This window comes from Canis lupus, chromosome 12, assembly GCF_003254725.2.
Source record: "Canis lupus dingo isolate Sandy chromosome 12, ASM325472v2, whole genome shotgun sequence".
NCBI lineage: Eukaryota > Metazoa > Chordata > Mammalia > Carnivora > Canidae > Canis > Canis lupus.
This window is the reverse complement of record NC_064254.1, coordinates 22,025,862-22,036,179: the sequence shown is the minus strand read 5'-3', so window position 1 is coordinate 22,036,179 and position 10,318 is coordinate 22,025,862. Positions and strand designations below refer to the sequence as shown.

The 10,318-nt window shown below is 35.9% G+C and overlaps 1 protein-coding gene across 1 annotated transcript in view; it reads right to left on the bottom strand.

The window, feature by feature from the left end:
• Nucleotides 1-3,208: 3,208 nt before the first annotated feature.
• The window catches only part of TINAG (tubulointerstitial nephritis antigen), a 92,381-nt gene continuing 85,271 nt past the window's right edge, over nt 3,209-10,318 (bottom strand). Inside the window, exon 11 of the mRNA XM_025419071.2 lies at nt 3,209-3,850. Within this exon, the coding sequence (XP_025274856.1) occupies nt 3,716-3,850 (135 nt within the window). The 3' untranslated portion in view covers nt 3,209-3,715. The remainder of the gene's footprint in view (nt 3,851-10,318) is intronic.

Sequence of the window (10,318 nt, the reverse complement as noted above, 5' to 3'; positions counted from 1 at the left end):
AAACTTCTGATTGGACAGAAAGAAAACCAAGTCTTGTTGCTCACAGTATTATCCAATCCAAGATACATTGTCCTGGATGATTTTTGGACAATGTTTCCGTCATATCTTTGGCATACTCTTTTTTTTTAAGATTTATTTATTTAGTTTTGAGAGGAAGGGTAGGGGCAAAGAGAAGGAGACAGAGAATCTCAAGCAAACTCCACCTGAGCATAGAAACTGACATCTCATGACCCTGAGATTGTGACCTGAGCTGAAACCATGAGTCAGATGCTTAACTGACTGTGCCACCCAGCTGCCTCTTCCCGTGAATACTCTTAAGACAAAGACAAAATAATAAGCCCCCATATATGCAAATAGAGACTGGAACTCTAAAGACATATGCACCAAACATGTGGTTGTTCTCATTGCTCAGTCCAAACTAAGGTTAGTAGGGCATACCTGCAGGCCAAGATAGCCACAATACAGGAGAAACTACCAAGTCCTCAATCAAATCAGTTCTACAAATAGCCTCTAGAGATGGTGAAAGATTATATCAACCACTACTTTCTAAAGGTTGATTCAGGACCTTTGGCTAATAAAGAAAGCCAAATATGTTCTTTAACATTGTAAAAATGAGAAGCAACATCATTCAAATAAATACAACGACTTTTGTATTTCTTAGGAATAGTATTTTTCTTGCCTCGTGGATATATTTCTGTTCCAACCAGCTTTGGTCTCTTCTTTAGGTCTTAGTGTTACTGCTGGACAAACATATCTTGTGTCTTCCTATGGAGTTTACTCTTGTGATATTTTCCTTCAAATATCTGAGGTTAGTTTCCTTACCAGTTAGGATCCTTAGAAAAGTAAGTGAATTTTAAAACAACAAAATCTAGGCCTATAATCTAGACTCACAAACCACAATGTTAAAATCAATTCCAACAAGCTTTAACCATTTACATAATAAGGACAAAATTGTATCAACTCAATCCCGTAAGTGTTTTTCTTTCTTCTTTTTTTAATTTAAATTCAATTTAGTAAACATATATTGTATTATTAGTTTCAGGTGTAGAATTTAGTGATTCACAAGTTGCATATACAACCAGTGCACATTACATCAAGCGCCCTCCTTAATACCCATCACCCATTTATCCTGTCCCCCACCAGTCATCTGTCATTTTAGAGCATTACCACTTATTATTTCCTCAATCCTTAGCATCTAAGGAATGTCTTAAAAATGTTTTAATACCTGTGACAGAGACACATCACCTACCTGTGTCATTTCAGTGGACATCAGCCTGATATGCAACTCCCAGACCTGCTTTTCTTTGCCTGTGTTTTTTAAAAATATTTTATTTATTTATTCATGAGAGACACAGAAAGAGGCAGAGACATAGGCAGAGGGAGAAGCAGACTCCCTGCAGGGAGTCTGATGCAGGACTTGATCCCAGGACCTCAGGATCATGACCTGAGCCAAAGGCAGATGCTCAACTACTGAGCCACACAGGTGCCCTTTGCCTGTGTTTTTTTCTTGACACTACAACTTTCCAGACCAGACCAAACAGGTAATTCATGCCCCTCTGGAGCAGTCTTGAACCGACACACATCCTTCATGGGTGACATTAATCTGAGGAATATATGAACCATCCCTAGTGAGATAAGAGCACATTGCCTATGGTACCACTTTGCTTGGCAACACAGCCTTTGTTGTCTGCCTTCAATGACCCTACATCACTACTCACTTTCTTCAGTGTTCCCTTCACTGTTCAGACTATGTGCACTCAAACCTTTGTCTCAGAGGACTGCTTCTAGAGGAATCCAAATTGGAACAAAACCAGATTATTTCTCAGCCCACTGGGGGAACTTTAGCCAAGGTGAATCAGACTTGTGGGTATAATGTAGGGCAGAACCAAGTGAGTAGATGCTGCTTCTGATGAAACTGCAGTGATTAATGGGGAAAGGAACTGCAGCTACACTCACCTTTCTGTGCTTGGCTTGCTTACATTTTCAACTTGTCTGCTTATCTAATCAGGGCACCTTTAGGCACAAAAGCATAGAAAAGTTCCACAATGAAAATTCAGATGACAGAGTGCACAGAAATTGGAGGCCACGGATATCCTAACATTGTAATTATAATCGGCCATGCTCACTTACTGATCAGCTTTGCTTTTTCATTTGTTAGTTTGCCATTTAAGGTGCCAGTGAATTATTAAAAGATTATATCCTTTTTCAACCATTATGATGATGCTATTTTGTTTCTCTGACTATAGAGAACTAAAATAAAAATTAGATGCAAATCAGTGCAAATTTAGCTTACTTTTTGGAATCTCAAGTACTGAACTGTGAAATGGTTGTGATAAAAGTCTATTTATTCTTTCTGACTCATGGCATCAGGTTGCTGTTTTCAGGAGTAAATATGTTATCTTTCCAAATACAGCTTTGTAACTGGTTTTATTAGACTTTACATAAAGTGTACTGGCTTCCAAAAATAGGTGTGTGTATGTGTGTGTATGTGTGTGTATGTGTGTGTGTGTGTGTGTGTGTGTGTGTGTGAAGACTATACTTCCATTGTTGGCCTCTAAATTTTTCCATTACTTACCAGTGATGGGGTTCGGGTCAAGCTGCCCCAGATTATGCCACTTTGACATATTGACTACTTTGAATTAAAGTTATTTGAGAATAACCAGTACAATGATATTCTGACACTCCTCTCCATCCCCCTGAAAAAAGGAAATAATTCTCCTGTTTGAAAAGTACCTTCCCAGAACCAGAAGATAGAGAGACATTCTTATTACCAGAGAAAGGATAATCAAGGCTGAGAAAGCTATGTAAACAAACTATGCTTAATTTATTCACTAATTAATACCCAAACCTAGGTTTCTTTGTCTGGTCAGTTCTTCACAAACTTATTATTTCTTTGTCAAGGAGGTATTAAAGATGACTACTTCAGTCCCTTGTTTGAGTCTCATATTTTTATGGGGCACTTGTGCATACATAATTAAATATTTGCTTTTCTCCTCTAAATCTGTTAATTTAATTATTAGAAAAGAACCAAAGGAGGTGGTGCAAAATTTTCCCTCCAGACACCATCTTCTTTATAGCACAGGCCAATACACAGTTTAAAGATTAAATTACCATAAAGAATAGTTATTTCCTGTGGAGAGTTACTTCCCTTTTGAATTCAGATTGCAAGTGAGGTTAAGACAAATAAAAAGAAACAAATGTTAGCATATTGAGAGAAACAGTAATCTATTTTCTTGTTTTGGCAAATCATAAGCAAGATACTAATTCAGAAAACATTATTTGCTTGAAAAAGTCATAAAGATGGTAAATTGGTATTTCCATTGTTTTGTTTTGTTTTGTTGCCTGAAATCCTCATTGGTTAAGGATAGAACCTACTTCATTTCTACAAAGGAATGCCATGTACTTTTAAGACAAGTGCTGTCACACTTCTGTGAACTATCAAAGTCAAAAATGGAATTATCATGAGAGAAAAAGAAAAACAACCAGATAACTTTAAAGACATTTAGCTACTCTGCTATCCTCTATTAGTGTTTTTATATGCTCAGTGATATAAAGGAAGCGGAAGCATGGAGTCTGGGGTGAAACAAGAAAACAGGCACATTATAATAACAAGGTGAAGAAACAAAGATTCCACTGTCACAGAGAACCTCACATTGCTTAATTTCAATTTAAGGGGTTACTTAAATGCATGGCCTTATGGAAATTTAATGATATGTTATGGTTCATCTGAACTTGTCAGATGGCCCCAAGCTGCGATAATCAACTTTTCAATGTCAGATTCATTTACTCCTCGAAGAATCCTGAAATAGCCATTCTCTCCCCATGAAATTCCCCAGGAATTGGCAGCAATCTGTAGAAAAAAAAAAAAAAAGAGAGAAAAGCTGAGTAACATAGTTGGATATTTAATCCTGACTGTAAAAACACAAAGGACTTATATGTAGCTTATTATAGACCATAATTAAGAGACTAAATATTTTCTAAATAATAAAACAGTTATGCTATTTATACATTACATTAATGTGTATGTTTATTCAAGTTCACAGTAACCAGAATTGGTTCAAAACCTCTCAGTTCCCAAGCATATAATGATAACATATAAGAGAGTTTGTGATACCAAATCAAAAGATGACACACAACCTGCAATTATAGTGTCTCCTATGTGACTTGGCTCTGTGTTAGGAACCAGAGGAACAAAGATAAATAATATATTATCCTCTGTTCAGGGAGCTTATGGTCTAATGAAGGACAACAACCGTAAGCCACAGACTAAGGTAGAACAGGGAGCTATTGAAGATAGCTGATGGGCATCTCATTATTTGGGTGGTTCAGGAAAAGTTGTCATGGAAGAAGTGCCACATGAAATGCATATTAAAGTCTGGGAATAAATCAACCAGATTAAAAGAGGAGAAAAGGAGACTCAGGTGAAGAAAAACAGTAAAAGCATACATAGCAAACCATGGAGCAGCATGAAACACTGAAAGGAAGCAATGAAATTAGTATAATTAGATCATAAAACAGAAGCCGGTTGGTAGGTTATGAGGCTGAAAGGGAGTTAAGGAAATACATACTGAGAAAATAATGGTGAAAATGATGAAAAGTTCTTGTTTTGCTTCCAGCAGGAGAGCAGTGTGGACAAATTTAGATTTTGATTACATTACTCCATGTGGAACAAGAAGGATGGATTTAAGAGAGTAAACACAAGAGGCAGGGAGACTAGCTGGTAAACTTGAAATAAGTCAGATGTCTTAACAGGGCAGGGAAACTAAGAAGAGAAATAGGGGAAGTATCTGAGGAATATTCAGAAAGTCAAGTCAATAAGAATAAAATATTGTTTCTACTTTTATTTTTAATTTTAAAATATGAGGATGATTAGAAAGTTAGACTAGGTCCAGAATGTCCACTGAGGTTTAGAGCTTAAGTGAATAAGTCTTTGGAGGGAAGGGTGGCAGAAACATTAATAGAGTATATAAGAATATTATAAAGGCCAGAAGGGAGCTAGTTGGCCACAACTAAATGTAACAGAAACAGCCCTGAAGGATATTATACCCAGACATGAAATTGCTGGATCGCTATAGTTCTATTTTTAATTTTCTGAGGAACCACCATACTATTTTCCACAGTGGCTGTACCAGTTTGTATCCCGATCAGCAGTGCACTAGGGTTCCCTTTTCTCTATATCTTTGTCAACACTTTTTTTTCTCCTGTCTTTTTGATACTAGCTATTCTAACAGGTGTGAAGTAATATTTCATTGCAGTTTTGATATGCATTTCCTTGATGGTTAATGATACTGAGTACATTTTCAAGTAATTATTAGCCATTTGTATAATTTTTTTGGGGGGGTAATGTCTATTCACATCGTTTGGCCATTTTTTAAATTGGATTATGTGTGGTTTTTGCTACTGAGTTGCATGAGTTCCAGTTTGCAAATATCCCCCCCTTCAGCCCCCACCCCCGTGGTTGCCTTTTTATTTTGCTGATTGTTCTGGTAGGCAGAAGTCTTTTAGTGTGGTGCAGTTCCATTTATTGATTTTTGCTTTTGTCTTTGCAACTTTGCTGTCATAGTCAAACAATATCTGCAAAGATCAATGTCAAGGAGATTTTTGTCCTGTTTTCTTCCTCTATCTTTGCAATTTCTGGTCTTACATTTAAGTCTTTAATCTATTTTAAGTTAATTTTTTTGAATGGTGTAGATAGAAATCCAATTCCATTCTCTTGCATGTGGTTAAATAGTTTTCTCAACACCAGTTATTGAAGACTGTCCTTTCTCCATTGCCTCTTCTTGGCTCCTTTGTCAAGTATTAGTTGATTATATATAAGTGGGTTTATTTCTAGGCACTGGATCCTGTTCCATTGGTCTATGTGTCTATTTTTATGTCAGTAACATACTGTTTTGATTATTATAACTTCATAATAAAATTTGAAATCAGGAATTGTAATGCTTCCAGCTTTGTTCTTTTTCAGGATTACTTTAGCTCCTCAGGATATCTTGTGTTTCCATACAAATCTTAGGATATTTTTCATTTTTGTGAAAATTGTCATTGGAATTTTGATAAGGAAGGCATTGAATTTATAGATGGTTTGGGGTAGTATGGACATTTTAACAATATTATTTTTTCTGATCCATGAACATGCGATATCACTTCATTTATGTGTGTCTTCTTCAATTTCTTTTATCAATTTATTATAATTTTTGTTATACAGATCTTTCACATCCTTAGTTAAATTTATGGTAAATATACATATTTTTATTGTATCATAAATGAAATATTTTTTTAAATAGTACACTGTTTGTGTATAGAAATGCAGCTGATTAGGGTGCCTGGGTGGTTCAGTCAGTTAAGTGTTTGACTTTTTTTTTTTTAAGATTTTATTTATTCATGAGAGACACACAGATTGAGGCAGAAACACAGGCAGAGGGAGAAGCAGGCTCCCTCTGGGGAGCCTGAGGTGGTGCTCCATCCCAGGACCCCAGGATCATGCCCTGAGCTAAAGGTAGACACTCCACCACTGAGCCACCCAGGGGTCCCAGTGTCTGACTCTTGATTTTGGCTCAGGTCATGATCCCAGAATCATGAGATTGAACCCCATGTGTGGAGCCTGCTTGGGATACCCCCAGTACTCCCCCACCCCCACTCATACAGGCTCACTCTCTCTCAAAAAAGAATGAACGAAAAGAAAGAAAGAAAAAAAAAGAGAAAGAAAGAAAGAAAGAAGAAAGAAAGAAAGAAAGAAAGAAAGAAAGAAAGAAAGAAAGAAAGAAAGAAGAAAGAAAGGCAATTAATTTGTGTATGTTGATTTTGTACCCTGCTGCTTTGTTATTAGGTCTAATGGATTTTTGGTGCAGTCTAGGTTTATATATATATAAGATTGTATCATGTACAAACAGAGACAGTTTACTTCTTCCATTCTGATTTGGATTCCTTTTGTTTCTTTCTCTCATCTAAGTACTCTGTCTAGAACATCCAGTACTATGATGAATGGCAGAGCTAAGAGGGGACACCCTTATTTTATTCCTGATTTTAGAGAAAAACTTTTTAATCTTTCACTATTGAATATGATGTCGTATATGTCCATTATTATGCTGAGGTATACTTCTTCTAAGTTTAGTTTTTTAGAGTTTTTAACCACTAAAAGATGTTGAATTTTGTCAAATGCTTTGTCTATATTTATTGAGATGATCTTATAATTTTTTATCTTTCATTTTATTAATAAGGGTATCATATTTACTGGTTTGCCTATGTTGCCAGGCATAAATCCCTATGATCATGATTATGATCATGTTAATGTACTGCTGGATTCAGTTTGCTGGTATTTTTTTTTTAATTTTTGAATCTTTATTAATTAGGGATATTTTCTTTCCTTCTAGCTTCCTTTTCTGGCTTTGGTATCAGGGTAATCCTGGCCTTGTGAAATGAGTTTGGGAGTGTTCCTTCCTCTTCAAATTTTTAAAAAATTTGAGAAGGATTTGGTGTTAATTTTAAATTACAGTTAGTTAACATACAGTGTAATATTAGTTTCACTTGTACAATACAGTAATTCAACAATTCCATTGAGCACTTGGTGCTTATCACAGCAAGTATACTCTTTCATATCCATCACCTATTTCATCCATCCACCCACCCACATTCCTTCTGGTAATCATCAGTTTGTCCTGTATAGCTAAGACTCTATAGCTAAGAATCTATTTCTTGGTTAGCTTCCTTCCCTCCTTTTTCCCCCCTTTGCTCGTTTGTTTTGTTTCTTAAATTCCACACATGAATTAAATGATATTTGTTTTTCTCTGACTTCTTTCACTTCACAAAATACTCTCTACCTCTATCCATACCATTGCAAATGGCAAGATTTTTCTTTTTTATAGCTGGGTAATATTCTGTTGCATACACCACACCTTCTTTATCCATTCATCAGTCTAAGGATGCTTGGGTTCTTTATTTGGCAATTGTAGGTAATGCTGCTATAGACATCTGGCTGTAGATATCTCTCTGAATTAGTTTTTTTGTTTTGTTTTGTTTTCTTTGGGTAAATACCTAGTAGTGCAATTGCTAGATCATAGGGTTGTTCTAGTTTTGACTTTTTGAGGAATCTCCATACTGTTTCAAGAGTGGCAGGATAAGTTTGTATTCCAAACAAGACTGCAAGAGTGTTCCCATTTCTCCACAACCTCACCAACACCTGTTGTTTCTTGTGTTGCTGATTTTAACCATTCTGATGAGTGTAAGGTGATATCTCATTGTAGTTTTGATTTGTATTTCCCTGATGCAGAGTGTGATGTTGAGCATCTTTTCATGTGTCTGTTGGCCATCTGGATGTCTTCTTTGGAAGAATATCTATTCATGTTTTCTGCCCATTTTCAATGGTATTATTCATTTTTTGAGTGTTGCATTTTAAAATTCTTTATATATTTTGGACACTAACCCTTTATCAGATATATCATTTGCAAATATTTTCTCCCAAACCATAGGTTGCCTTTTAGTTTTGTTGACTGTTTCCTTTGCTGCACAGAAGCTTTTTATTTTGATGAAGACCCAATAGCTTATTTTTAGTTTTGTTTCTCTTGCTTCAGGAGACATATCTAGAAAGAAATTGCTATAACTCACGCAAAGAGGTTATTGCCTGTGTTCTCCTCTAGTAGCTTTATGGTTTCAAGTCTCACATTTAGGTCTTTCATATATATTTTATTTGTTTTGTGTATGGTGTAAAAAACTTGTCCAATTTCATTGTTCTGCATGTGCCTGTCCAGTTTTCCCAATACCATTCGTTGAAGAGACTGTCTTTTTCCCACTGGATATTCTTTTCAGCTTGTTTAAGGTTAGTTTATCACATAGTTATGGATTCATTCCTGGGTTTTCTATTTTGTTCCATTGATCTATGTGTCTGTTTTTGTGCCAGATATTTTGTGCCAAATCTATTTTGTTTTGATCACTACCACTTAGTAGTATAACTTGAAGTCCAGAATTGTCATGCTCTAGCTTTGCTTTTCTTTTTTGAGGTTGCTTTGGCTATTTGGGGTCTTTTGTTATTCCATACAAATTTAGGATTGTTTGTTCTAGCTCTGTGAAAAATACTGGTGGTGTTTTGATAGGAATTACATTAAATGTGTTGACTGTTCTGGGTAGTATAGGAATTTTAATGATATTTATTCCTCCAACCCATGAACATGGAATGTCTTTCCATTTCTTTTTGTGATCTTCAATTTCTTTCATCAATGTTTTAGAGTTTTCAGAATATAGGTCTTTCACCTCTTTAGATAGGTTTCTTCCTAGGTATCTTATTGTTTTTTAGTGCAATTATAAATGGTATTGATTCCTTAATTTCTCTTTCTGCTGCTTTATTATTGGTGTATAAAAATGCAACACATTTAATTTTGTGTCCTGAAACTTACTCAATTTGTTTATTAGTTCTAGAAGTTTTTTGGTGGAATCTTTCATAGAAACCACCAAAACTGAAACCAGAAGAAATAGAAAATTTGAACAGACCAATAATCAGGAAAGAAATTGAATCAGTAATCAAAAACTCCCAACAAACAAAAGTCTAGGGCCAGATAGCCTCACAGAAAAACTCTGCCAAACCTTTTTTTAAAGATGTTATTTATTTATTCATGAGAGACACAGAGAGAGGCAAAGACTCAGGCAGAGGGAGAAGCAGGCTCCCTGTGAGGAGCCCAAAGCACCACTCGATCCCAGGATCATGCCCGGAGCCAAAGGCAGATTCTCAACCACTGAGCCACCCAGGTGTCCCTCTGCCAAACATTTAAAGAAGATTTAGTACCTATATTCTCAAAACTATTTTAAAAACATAAAAAAGAGGGCAGCCCAGGTGGCTCAGTGGTTTAGCGCCGCCTTCAGCCAGGGCAATCCTAGAGAACCGGGATCGAGTCCCATGTCAGGCTCCCTGCATGAAGCCTGCTTCTCCCTCTGCCTGTTCTCTGCCTCTCTCTCTCTCTCTGTCTTTCTCTCTCTCTCTCTCTCCTTCTCTCTCTCTCTCCCTCTCTCTCTTTCTCATGAATAAATAACATCTTTAAAAAAAAACCATAAAAAAGAAATGAAAACTTCCAAATTCATTCTATGAAGCCAACATTACCCTGATACCAAAAATAAAGACTCTACTAAAAAAGAACTATAGGCCAATATCCCTTATGAACATGGATGCAAAAATTCTCAATAAAATAGTCCAAAACAAACCCAACAATACATTTAAAAAATCATTCACCATGATCACATAGGATTTACTCCTAGGTCACAAGGGTGGTTCAATATTTACAAATCAATGTGATATACTACATTAATAAAGGATAAGAACCATATGATCCTCTCAATA